The sequence below is a fragment of the Lonchura striata genome, chromosome Z (genome assembly GCF_050655825.1).
Source record: "Lonchura striata isolate lonStrDom1 chromosome Z, ASM5065582v1, whole genome shotgun sequence".
Lineage (NCBI taxonomy): Eukaryota > Metazoa > Chordata > Aves > Passeriformes > Estrildidae > Lonchura > Lonchura striata.
This window is the reverse complement of record NC_140740.1, coordinates 71,077,336-71,090,103: the sequence shown is the minus strand read 5'-3', so window position 1 is coordinate 71,090,103 and position 12,768 is coordinate 71,077,336. Positions and strand designations below refer to the sequence as shown.

Below are 12,768 nucleotides of genomic sequence, written 5' to 3'. Positions count from 1 at the left end.
GCCCATAATCACAACAAACACACGTCTCTACTACTCAGTGTTGCAAAATGCCTAACTAAAACTTACAACACCTTATAATAACTTACAATGTTAAGAAAATACAGGTTCAGAAATGAGCTCTTAATTTTAACAGAAATCTTGATTATAAGTGAACAGGTGAAAAGGGTATTAGAGTGGAGTTAGTAATTGTGTAAAACAGTTCTGTACTTTGTAGCAAACTTCCTAACCCTAATGGATATCAACTTTATGAGTCAGCAAAAATTACAAACAGAATCCAAAAGAATGGGGGTTGTAGTTTTTAAGAAAGTTCCAACTGCCTGGTGAGGCTTTACCATAGACCTAGATTTCAGTGGAGCTTGGACTCAAACTCTACAGCTTCCATGGAAAAAGAAAACAAAGAGAAAAATTAAGCCTAAATTGAACACTCTATGTGGATATCGGCTCGCTCTGCCCACATTCAGTTTTATAAGACATGAGTTCTGACCAAGAGTCATCTACAGTATTAATGAAGAATTACACCTAAGTCCTACCTCAGCAAGGATGGTATCAGCCTAGACACTATGAGAACTGAAACTATGGAAGAACAAACTGTCTTTGATGAGCAGAGCAAGCTCATACATATCTTACATAGTACAAATTAAAACAACTCACTACAATTTCATCTAAACTAGAATTGTGCAAGTAATAATTACATTTAAACATGGTAAACTAGACTACCTTTGGACACCTGACAGAAAGAAATGTAATTAAAATAAATAGTAAGTAAGATAGGTAAGGCCCTACTAACACAACACCTTATGGGCTAAATAATCTTAAACTATAAAGTATTGAAATACCACCTTGTAAACCTGGAAAGTGTTCCCATATAGTTCTTCTGTCAGCATATTCCTCTGCTCCAGAATGGCTTTGTCATTATATGCATATTCCACCACAGCAGATGCTTCAGCATGACGGAGCATTTTTTTCACATGGCCTTTAAAACTTTTTATTATTTCTGCAACTTGTGCTTTTGTCCTGTTTTACAGGGAAATACAAATAGCAAGAGTTAAAACCTCCAGAGATAAACTTAGCTATTGATAGTTTTATTTTTAGGTACATATTTAGGTAGCAAGTTTTATCATAGAACCCATTAAATTTATGAATCTGAATCAGCTTTATGGCACTAGAAAAAATATGTAAAGAAAGCCAGGTGTGGAGAAATTGTAAGGCATTTTGATGGAAAGTAAACAGTGAATAAATTCGAGAGAAAAACAAATACCATCCTCAAATGCTTAGCAAAGAAAAATTTCAAAAGCCAGTGTTTTATATACAGCAAAGATCAACTCTGACAATAAATCTAACCATTTTTTGGTCATGTTTTCCTTGACATGTACAGCATTAGCTTTACTTCTTGCAAAAAGAAAAACACCAATAGCACTCCCCTGCTTTTACTCCATAGTATTACAAAGATGTTTCCAGAGATATTTTTTATTCATGATAGATCCACTGTAGATTAAGAAGCATTCACACTGGAAATGAAACAACACTGATGAGCAAATTCACTTGATACTCACCCATACATAAGAAACTTCTTCACAATATTTCTGGAATATTTTGACTTGCTCAACTCTACTAGGCTATCTAGAATAAGAGAGAAACATTCAGCTGGTTTATTTTTCACTACTTTAACTCCATGCAATGATAAGTCATTATTTAAATAAGTATGAAGAGTTCACTAGAAATGATGCATCAGTTCAGAAAAAAAGGTTAAAATATTTAACAGAAGACAACACGGCTTGTTAAAATGCATCCCAAGCACAATACAGAAGTATATAAGTAAAATGAAAATACCTTTCAATTCTTCAAATGTCTCTTGCTTTTGCTTCTCATTACCATACTGAATAAAGCACTGGATCACACGGGTTGAATCGTGTGCAAATGCCAGCTATAGGACAGAGATATTTTGTTACTCTAGGCCATTCAAAAGGCAGTATGTGCCATAATTATTTTAATGTATGTGCTCTCTGGTATAGTTTCATGCCACATGTAATGCCAATTATAAAATTAGAAAAGCAGTTACCTGCTTATAACAAACCCAAGACTTACAGATTTTTACCCCTTCACAAGTACTCTATCAAAGAAAATAAGACAACAGGACAACAGTTGCTGACAATTGAGGACATGTATATAAGGACATATCAAAATAAAACCATTAAATGGTATCTCCATTTTGTCCCTCTTCTTTATCATTTCAGAGGAACTATGATGAAACATTTCCACTTCAGTATGGAAGTCTCAACATGCTCTTCATTGTAAATTTTTACATTTCAAGAATAAAGTAGAAAGATTGTTTAGTATAATTAAGTATGAGGATGCTAACTTCCCTAGAAAATTGCAAAGCAATAGTTGTGACTAATTAAACCCCTTGAGTTCATGAATGCCAGCTAACATCAAATTTCATGGAACTAAAGCTAAAGCTTGGCAGCTTTTTACAATAGCCAGCTAACAGTCAAAGCATCCCACGACTACTGTCCTGTTTTTATTCTTTTTATTCACAGTTTCACCATTCTTTAAAGAAGAACTTGTGAATTTGTGCACTATACCATTAGTTTTTTCTTACATTTTTAATTTTCCCATGAAGAAGCTTCTGTAGTTCATTCATCAGCTTTTCTCGTTTCTCCTTATCGCATTTCTTCCTACAAGCAAAAAAAATCTAGTATAACAATTCTAATTGAGGAAGCAGCTTTTTTGTAGTATGATTCACTTGTATCTATAAATTAAGAAACACGACAGTACAAATCAAACCAGGTTGGCTTCTGCCAATGCAAATTAATATTGTCATTCATTAACCCTGTATAGAGATGTGATTAAGCTGTTTCAGTTTGTGGAAATAAACCAGAATTCCACACTTTAAGTTTATTCTTTTTTTGAGTAAAAATAGCTTTTGAAATGTAAACTCAAATTTGTAGTCAGCTGCTTACAGGTCTAAAAATCTGTAAGCCTGCAAAGCACAAACACTTAGAATAAGCAATATTAACTTTTCTTGTTGACATGGGGCACCAGCTCTAGAATTACCATCTCAGATAGAGACAACGAACTTTTACTTAAAACTCATGCAGTGATCCCACTGCAGGATCAGGGTGAATCAGTGTATGCTCTCTATTTCAGGGTTCAAAAAAATGCAATTTCTTAAGCAATTGCTCACAAATTTATAAATTTTAGCCCAAAATACAAGTTCAATCCAGACATTCCTAAGACCACAGGTTACCATACTCTGTTTGATCTACCATCAAAATTGCATGCGATTTGAATTTTTAAAAATTTACTTTTCAACCAAAGATATTCAGTTTTTAAATAAAATTTTATATAATTACAAGATGAGAAAGAGAGTATTCTGGCAATATATGACTAAAAGCCAATAGAGTAGGAGAAAAAAAGTCATTACCTTCTCATGCTTTCCCATATTTGCTTAGCTTTTACAATTATGTCATAATTACTTTTATCATTAATTTGTCTGGTTAGCTTTAACTCCTTCTTTTCCTTTTTGAAGTCAGTCCATTTTGGCTTCTTAGAATCTGACCCTTAGGAAAAAAATAAATATATTTTTTACAGTCAATAGGTAAAAGAGCAGCAATAGAATTCTTTAGAAATCTAAACTGTGGCAGTTCTATGACTTGATTTGCTAACAATTCAGGACTTTTGCCTGCAGTTACGCAGGTAGCTAACATGAAACTACACATCTTGAATAAATATGCTAATCTAGTAATCACCACTTCTAGACTACTGGGAGAACAAGATAAACAATTAATTTTCCTCAAAACTGTCACAGGATGCATCACAAATCCCATAATAGCTTGAAAACTGACTGAAGATGTACTTAGTAGCTATGGGTGCCCCAGCAATTCTCCTGTTTTAGTTCACTCCTAATTCTCGCATACCTTTCCCCTCTCCCAAAAGGAGAACACTAACTCAAAGATACATATTTGAAAACTCTATAAAAGAAAAAAAATTAACCCCCTTCTTACATGCCTAATCTTTTTACTCAGTCAAATTCCTTAAGCATGGTATTTTACTATACAACCCTTGTACACTGCCACACAACAAATTGCAGCAAAATAACGTTATAAAACGGCCCCATTAAAGACATCATCCAAAATTTTTAGAGCTTAAAGCACTGTTCATTGGTATTTAGCAGTATGTACTTAACTGTTTTACCCATTCAAAAATCCATGCTTTCTTTTTTACAAAGCACATTATTGATTTTTATATCACTCTCCAGATGCAACAGTGACAAGAAAAATTTGTAATGCTTTGAGATCAGTGCAATACACAGAGGCTTTCATTTACTTATGAACAGTATTTAAAGGTTTGCTGTGTTTCCCCTTTTTTTAAAGCAGCCTAATAAAAACATTCTACTGTTATTAGATTTTCAGCTATCTAGTGCATATTTCACGTGAAGCCATTCTGCAAACATAAAAGAACAGCAATAATAAAAAATTTGACATAATCTACTGTCCTTCAAACAAATGACATATTTCTGCAGAACTTCAGAACCGCTCATTTAAGATCCTACTTCCCGTTTTACAACACTGATTAACTGCTCCAGTAGAGCTTTACTTTAGAGAACAGGGTGGGACAAAATGAATCCATTTAAACATGATAGAGCCAGACAACTATTTAGGCTTTGGGTATAAACACCAGAAAGAAAAAAAAGTAGTAAAACGTAAAAGCAGTGTTAACACACATTATGTTTTTCTCTTAGAGGATGTGATCAGATAGTCTGGACCACAGAAAGGAAATAATGTAAAGGATAAACAACTTTGTTTCAAGAATTTCTGTTGCAAAGCTTATAGCAAGTACTTTTGGAACAGTCCAAAACACGCTATGAAAAGCTCTGCATTTGCAAATCGTCTGTAACAACTGCCAGTTTCTAGCTGACCACTTAATGATGGCATTAAAATAAAGAGAGCTTTAGGATGGTATGGCTATTTTAAAATTTGCTACTGTGTCTTTGCTTTTGACTTCCAAAAAAACTCCAAACTCTTGATTTTCATTACTTGACTAAGCCTCAAGCTTAGTCAAATGAAGTAATTTTTCCCACAACAAAGATTAAACAAGAAGTAAACGTGGAGTTATTCAGCCAATTTGGAAAGGCAGACAGAAATAGGAAGATCTAGATGAACAATGTGTTTCCCAAAACCTGGTTTCCCTTGATAACCATGCTTACAAATCTGCTCACCTCCCTCTTCACCATTCTGGAGTTTTCTCTTCTTTGCAAACTTTTCTGGTTGCTGTTTATTCTTGAATTGTTTGACAGTAGCTTTTCCAGGTTTTAACTGTCCTTTAACAAATGTCTTGGAAATGGATTTAGGCTTTCCTTCCTTATCTCCTTTGTTAAAGACTTTCTTTGGTGGACCTGAATCTATTAACCAACACAAAAGAAGTTAAAATGCTATCATATAGCTACTGTGGCTTCAAAATAAAAAAAAAAAATACTGTAACAAGAATTAAACTACTTTCTAATAACACTTCTATATTTAAAAAAAATTCTTATGTGCTTCTCAAAGCTGGTGTTTTCACTGCACCCCCTGGGTGTGTACATTTTCCCTAGGGAAGTTTGCCCAAGCATTATCTTCTGGACCGCCGTGTAACAGCTCAGGCATAAAAAGAATTACTCCATACTAACAATTTCACCATCCTCAACATCAAAGTCATAAATCCCCACATTTTTCATGATCAGAGCTGTTTCAACATCATGTGTTCTAAGGCAGCAGTGAAAGGCATCTTCTCAATCCTAACCCACAGCAGGTTCCCATCTAGCTTCACCTCTTAGATAATTTTGTCTTAATGTAGGAATGCCAAGTCTAGAATCAAAAGTTTATCAACTTCAAATTTTAACTGAGAATATTTTAGGTGAATCAAACAGAGATGAAGGGCTTGTTTAAAGCATTTCAGCAAATTAGTGGCTCATACAGTCAGTACAATTTTGAATACAAGACAGAGTTAGAGAATGTCTGTGGCTGGGAGGCACCTCTCAAAGTCATCTGGTCCAACCCTCCTGCTCAAGTAAGGACACCCAAAACCAGTTGCCCAGGACCACATTTGTGTGACTTTTGACTATCTCCAAAGTGGTAAACTTCACCATCTCCTGGGGCAACCTATGCCCATGCACAGTCACTCCCAGAGTAAAAAAGGTTTTCCTGATATTGAGAGGAAATCTCCTGTGTTTTAGTTTGTACCCACTGTTCTCTGGTCCTGCCACTGGACACTACTAGAAAAAGGCTGGCTCTGTCTTTGAACCCTCCCTTCAGACACCTGTATACATTGAGTAGAACCCCCTCAGCCTTGTCTTCTCTCTGGGATAGGCTGAACTGACCCAAATGTCTCAGCCTTTCCTACCAGAAGAGATGCCCTTCATCATCTTTGCCCTTCATTGGGCTCTCCCCAGCACGTCCCTTATCTATATTGCACTGAAGAGCCAGAGATGGGACACAGCACTTCAGGTGAAGCCTCACCAGGGCTGAGGAGAGGGCAAGGGTCACAGCCCTCAATCTGCTGATAGCACTCCCCTTAACACAGCCCAGGATGTAGCTAGCCACCAGAGCACACTGCTGATTCATGTTCAGCTCTGACCAACAGGAGCCCCTGGGCTTTCCCCGGTATTTTCGAGTGCATCATGGAGCTGCTCCCTTCAAGGACTCTGTCCTGTGTTCCTTGAGAAACTTCACCAGGCCTCTGCCATCCCCCTGGAGGGCAGCACGACCCTCTGGCGCATCTAACACTCCTTGCAGCTCTGTGTCACCTGTAAACCCGAAGATGTTGCACTTTGCCCCATCATCTGGGCCCTCCATGAAGCTGCTGAAGTAAGCTCGACCTTGTACCCGCTCCTGGGGCCCACTGTAACCAGCGGGCTCCAAAGGCACACCAGTCTCTGGACCCAGCCATTCAGCTGCTTTTCAATCCACCTCATCAACAGCTCTTGCAGCCCTTAATTCATCAGCACCTCTGCCAAGATCTCAAAGCAGAGAAGACACTGTAAAGTCTTACTGAAGTCCAGGCAGACATCACCCACTTCCTGTTACTCATCTGCCAAACTAATAGTTTCAAAACATGAATTTACCAAGGGAGAAAAAAATAAAGAACTCCAAGCATGCCAGTACACAAGCATAGCCATTAAGTCAGGGCTCCTACTGACGACCCTTCCCCCTTCCTACCATTATCTTTTTTAAATCGCCTTTTCCCGTGCGGCGCTTTTCCACCAGGTCCTTTTCCGCTCTTCCCCGCGAACTTCTTTTTACCCTTGTTATCCATCGCGGCAACACTGCAAACGGAGCAAAAGACAACATTAATGGACAGCCGCGGCTCGCCCGTGAGGGAAGGGGAGCCCGCGCCTCCTGGTTAACACCCGCGGCGGAGTCAAACCCTCCCAGCCGACGGTGGGGTACCAGAGGCCGCAGGCAGGCGGGCAGGCAGGCGGGCAGGCAGGCAGTCAGTCAGGCAGGCGGTCAGGCAGGCAGGCAGTCAGACAGACAGACAGACAGGCAGGCAGGCGGGCAGGCAGGCAGTCAGACAGACAGACAGACAGGCAGACAGACAGACAGACAGGCTCGGCCCCAGCGCCGCCGTCCCGGCTCCCCGGCCCCGCCGCTCCCGCGCACGTGCGGCCCTGCCGCGCCCGCCGGCCGCGAGAGCGGCCGCCGCTCCCCATTGGCCGCCGCGCGCTGCCGCGCGACAGTGCCGCGCTGCCGCCGGCTGCGGGGCGGGGACAGCGCGGGACACCGGGCACCGGGCACCGGGACACCGGGACACCGGGACACCGGACACCGGGACACCCGGACACCGGGACACCCGGACACCGGGACACGCGGACACCGGACACCGGGACACCGGGACATCCGGACACCGGGACACCGGGCACCGGGACACCGGACACCGGGACATCCGGACATCCGGACACCGGGCACCGGGCACCGGGACACCGGACACCGGGACATCCGGACACCGGGACATCCGGACACCGGGACACCGGGACACCGGGACATCCGGACACCGGGACACCGGGCACCGGGACACCGGACACCGGGACATCCGGACATCCGGACACCGGGCACCGGGACACCGGGACACCCGGACACCGGGACACGCGGACACCGGGACACCCGGACACCGGGACATCCGGACACCGGGACACCCGGACACCGGGCACCGGGACACCGGGACATCCGGACACCGGGACACCGGGACACGCGGACACCGGGACACCCGGACACCGGGACACGCGGACACCGGACACCGGGACACCCGGACACCGGACCCGGGACACGCGGACACCGGGACACCTGGACACCGGGACACCCGGACACCGGACCCGGGACACGCGGACACCGGGACACCTGGACACCGGGACCGGCCCGGATACCCGGACACCCGGGACACCGGGACACCCGGGACATCCGGACACCAGGACACGCGGACACCGGACACCGGGACACCCGGACACCGGGACACCCGGGACATCCGGACACCAGGACACGCGGACACCGGACACCGGGACACGCGGACACCGGGACACCCGGGACACCGGGACACCCGGGTGCGGCCCTGCAGAGCGGGACCCGCCGGACAGCAAGGCTCCGTCAGCCAGCAGTGTGCCCTTGTGGCCAGTGGCGTCCTGGGCAGCATTAGGAGCAGTGTTCCCAGCAGGTCCAAGGAGGTGATCCTGCTCAGCCCTGCTGAGGCCACACCTGGAGCGCTGTGTCCAGTTCTGGGCTCCTCAGGACAAGGGGGACGTGGAGCTCCTGGGGCAGGTCCGACAGAGAGTACGAGAGGTGACTGAGGGACTGCAGCATCTCTTAGGAGGAAAGGCTGAGAGAATTCTGTTCACAGAGTCATATAATGCGCTGAGTTGAAAGGGACCCAAAAGGATTATCAAGTCCAACTCGAGGTGCTGCACAGATACCCCCCAGAATCACACCATATATCTGAGAGCATTGTCCAAAGCCTCCTTAAATGCCTCCATCAAGCTTGGTGCTGCCACCACTTCCCTGGGGACCCTTCCATTGCCCAGCCACCCTCTGGGTGAGCATTCTTTTTCTGCTAAACCTTCCCTGATGCAACTTCAGCCATTCCCTCAGGTCCAGTCACTTGTCACCACATGTTCCTGCTCTCAAGAGATACTTATTAGCATAGGAAATTTTTTTTTTTTCTGCTGGGATTTTGTGTGATAATGATTTATTTTAGAGGAAGTATCTTCTTCAGTTCTGTGCTATTTCCTTAACTTGGGTGTATTTCATGCTTTGTGGTAATATCGTCCCTTATCAATGCTTTCATGAGTGTTTGATTAATGTACATTTGAGGATCTCTGTAGTGTTAACTGTATCACCTCAGCATAGAGAACTACCCATAACTATGAAAACAAGTCTCTGCTTCCCCTTGCACCACTGAAGAAATGCTAAAGATTGGGATTTCTTCACAGATACACACAAATGTTTACTGCAGAAAAAAATCAAATGAAAATAGCAATTCAAAGTAAAAGCTTAACACTGACTTTTGTTCAGAGGCCATTAAACATAAGATTTATTATCTTAAGTTCCATTGAGCCATTGAACAATGCTTTGTTGGCAGGAGTTTGGAATTGTGATCTATTGGCTATCTGACTACAGACTAACCAGTTACATGAGGAACATCTAAAACCTCCTGTAAAAAAATACTGAAGTCCCAGTAAAATTAGGCTGAAGTCTCCATTTATTGTTGTGAGATGCCTGAGGAATGCCTAATCTGGGGAGGGGCCACTGTAAAAAAGGTATTTTTATACTTCCCACTCCCTTTTCGTTGTTTTCTTGACTTTACTTTTGTTGCTTTTTCTTCTGTAAATATGTGCATCTGAATGTCACTAAAGTCAGTGTGGGTTCAACCTGGTGAGCTGAACCTGAACAGTTAACAGGTATTCAATACCCTCTTGGATGCTTACAGCAATAAATTTTTCTTGTAATTTTTCTGCCTTACTCCACTGTTGAGCTGTTGTCATCTATCCTGCTGACTCTCCAGCTACACCATGACAGTGCATCTTTTCGCCAGTTTTAGTTCCTATTTGATCAATGCATATTTGTAAATATGTGTGTTTTCTAATTATGAAACGTAGAAATGTGTATCTCACATGCCAGGACTTAAGGAAGAATAAAATGCATGCAGTCTGGAGACTTATTCTTCCAACCTCTAAATGCCTTTTTTTCCCCCTCTCTTTAGATTTTTTATCTTAAAAAAAAAAAAGCAAGCACAACATGTAGAAACTTAGTTAAGGAATTAACACCAACATAGTTGTTTCACTGCAGTTAGATCCAGATGCAGCAAAGTTGCTTTTTGATATCACAGTTGTCATAATTATTGCAAAGAATTCTGTGAAGATAGCACACGCAACACACAGTTAATCATTGGTTCTCTTAGCAGCCACTACATAAATAGTAAACACACTGATTTCCTATACTATACCTAAGGAAAGAATAGTACATATAGATAGACATTCAAAATGAATGCTACTGAAAATGCAACTTACCATGAACTGCTATGTATATATCATTGCTTACAAAAATTTAAATGTATCAGTCTGGGGTGAATGTAAAAAAAACAACCATATGCAGTTGGTAAGATAAGCTACAAAAAGCATTTCTTACTGCTGTAATTTCTTGAAGATGAACCTATTACATAAACATGGATCCAACTTGACAGTGCTGTCTGCTGCTGTTGTTTTCCTTCCTCCCATTTACTTTCTTCCTTAAAAAGATGTGAAATTGTCACACCAAATTCACAATGTAAGGTTTTTCCCCTTAGAAAATAAGTGTGCAGATACTTTTAGAAGAGGTTTGAGACTGAAATGTGAGATCAAGACAGGCATGCAGGTCAGTAGGAGATAGAACAAATCTCTTAGCTGAATTTAGATTTCATGTACTCCTTTCATTATTAGCAAGGGAAACTTGCCAGACTCTTAAGAACTGAACAATGACTGCCTGGTATTTGGATTCTAATGTTCCTGGATTAGTTGCCTTCTCATACACGCCTCAAACCTCCAACCCCTGTACAGACTAAACTTAGGGAGGATAAATAATCAACTATGTAACATTGCATCAGAAATCTCATTCCAGTCCTTGTGCAGGGTAGAATGATAATTTCTGTTATAATTCAGAAGAAGAACCCCACATTAAATAGTATTTTTTTTTAACTGTGTAACAAAGCAGTCATTTGTTGTGCCAACTTCATTTTATACTAGGAACCTCTGTTTTCAGATGCTGTATTATGATATATTCTATCCATACCTATAAATGGATGAAAGAATAAAATGCTTCTAATAAATATATAACAATTCTACAGTTTGCAACAGTAGCTGAACTAAGTAAACTTCATAAATTCCAATGTAGTTTTTTATTACTCTGTATTTTACCAAAAACTATTGGCAGCTTTTTAGTATTTAACAAAGAATTTTATGAAATTGAAAGTGTAAGCACAACAGTTGGCCAGTGTATTTCAGAAAAATATCATTGGAATAAAGCCAGGAAATCCATTCTCTGTGGTATTACTGGATTTGTTTAAAAAAAAAAATTATTTCAAATTTGGATTGTAAGTATTGTCATTTTGATTTGCAAGCAAATGTGAAATGCTGCCAAATCCACTGTCGTTTACTTCTCAAAGGCAGAGGCTTTCTTTTGCTCTTAAGTATAAATTCTCAGACCATTGCCTTCATGGAAGTGAAAGGTTTCACTGCCTGGTGAAGTCCAATCTTTTCTTTTTACTTTATGCTGTAAAATTAGTAGGGACTTGTTTTAAATCAGAAAAAAATGTCCAGAACTGCCCCTTCCCTACTATCCATCTGTGTAGTACAGAGGTAAATATTTGCATGTGGGAGACTTTGAAGCAGTGGCATAGAAGGGAGTCAGGCCGTATGTGTTGGCAGAATGTCCACCATGCACAGGAATTAACATGTCCTAGTTTAAAACCTGTAATTTTTTAAAGCTTTAAAAATGCTCCGAAAGTTATCTCTTGCTATTGAATAAAACTTTTTTTTTTTTTCTGGGGGGTGGGGGGGCAGTATTCTTTGCCTTTGCTTTTTCTTTCAGCATTCTGGTAATTGTTATGGGAGGGCAGGGGCTGAATGGAGAAGAATCAATTAAAAAAAAAACCTTAATGAAGCCTCACAAGGAAAACCTGTTAAATATGGTTAGTGTGCTCTGGCAGGATTTCACAACCAAGCACTATAAGAGCTAGTGTATATAAGAACAGTAGTCAACATTATTGAACTCAATATGGTTAGTTGGCTAGCAACTAGGAAAACATACAGTTATGCTTTACTTTCAATTTTCAAACTAGAATACCACTCCATATAACTTAGGGTATTTCTAGATGTAACACACAACTTGAACATTTTAATGGTGCTTTCTAACAAACAAGTGATAGCACTCTGAAGGTGATTTCTACTTTTTTAGTTGCTTCAAAACTTACTAAAATTTTATTTTGCTTGTAAATAAATAGACTTGTATCACCTTTAAAATCACTCGTGCAATGGATGCTGAGAATAAGAACAGAGATTTTAGAAAACCAGTAAACTTCCTTATAATTATCCTCACAAAAACCTTTTAGACTTGAAACCAATAGTAGCCAAACCAAGAACATAAGAAACCTAGGCACAATATTACCAGTCAAATCTAAGGAAATTAATATTTTTTAGTGCTGCACTTTTGATATGCTGATGAAAATTAATTAATTTTTCATCAGACTCCATGGATATTTGTTTTGTAGCAT

The 12,768-nt window shown here is 40.9% G+C and overlaps 1 protein-coding gene across 6 annotated transcripts in view; it reads right to left on the bottom strand.

Annotated features, from left to right (window-relative positions):
* PUM3 (pumilio RNA binding family member 3) overlaps nt 1-12,768 on the bottom strand; it is a 62,781-nt gene that overhangs the window by 15,781 nt on the left and 34,232 nt on the right. The window contains exons 1-8 of one of the 6 annotated variants that reach the window (XM_077790380.2): nt 7,425-7,637; nt 7,194-7,300; nt 5,219-5,401; nt 3,425-3,560; nt 2,600-2,675; nt 1,831-1,924; nt 1,554-1,620; nt 840-1,014 (exon numbers count right to left, since the gene is read on the bottom strand). In XM_077790380.2, the coding sequence (XP_077646506.2) occupies nt 840-1,014; nt 1,554-1,620; nt 1,831-1,924; nt 2,600-2,675; nt 3,425-3,560; nt 5,219-5,401; nt 7,194-7,290 (828 nt within the window). In that variant the 5' untranslated portion in view covers nt 7,291-7,300; nt 7,425-7,637. Of the gene's footprint in view, nt 1-839; nt 1,015-1,553; nt 1,621-1,830; nt 1,925-2,599; nt 2,676-3,424; nt 3,561-5,218; nt 5,402-7,193; nt 7,301-7,424; nt 7,638-12,768 lie in introns of those variants that run through there. The other 5 variants (XM_085566983.1, XM_085566984.1, XM_085566982.1 and 2 more) reach the window with 5 other exon arrangements.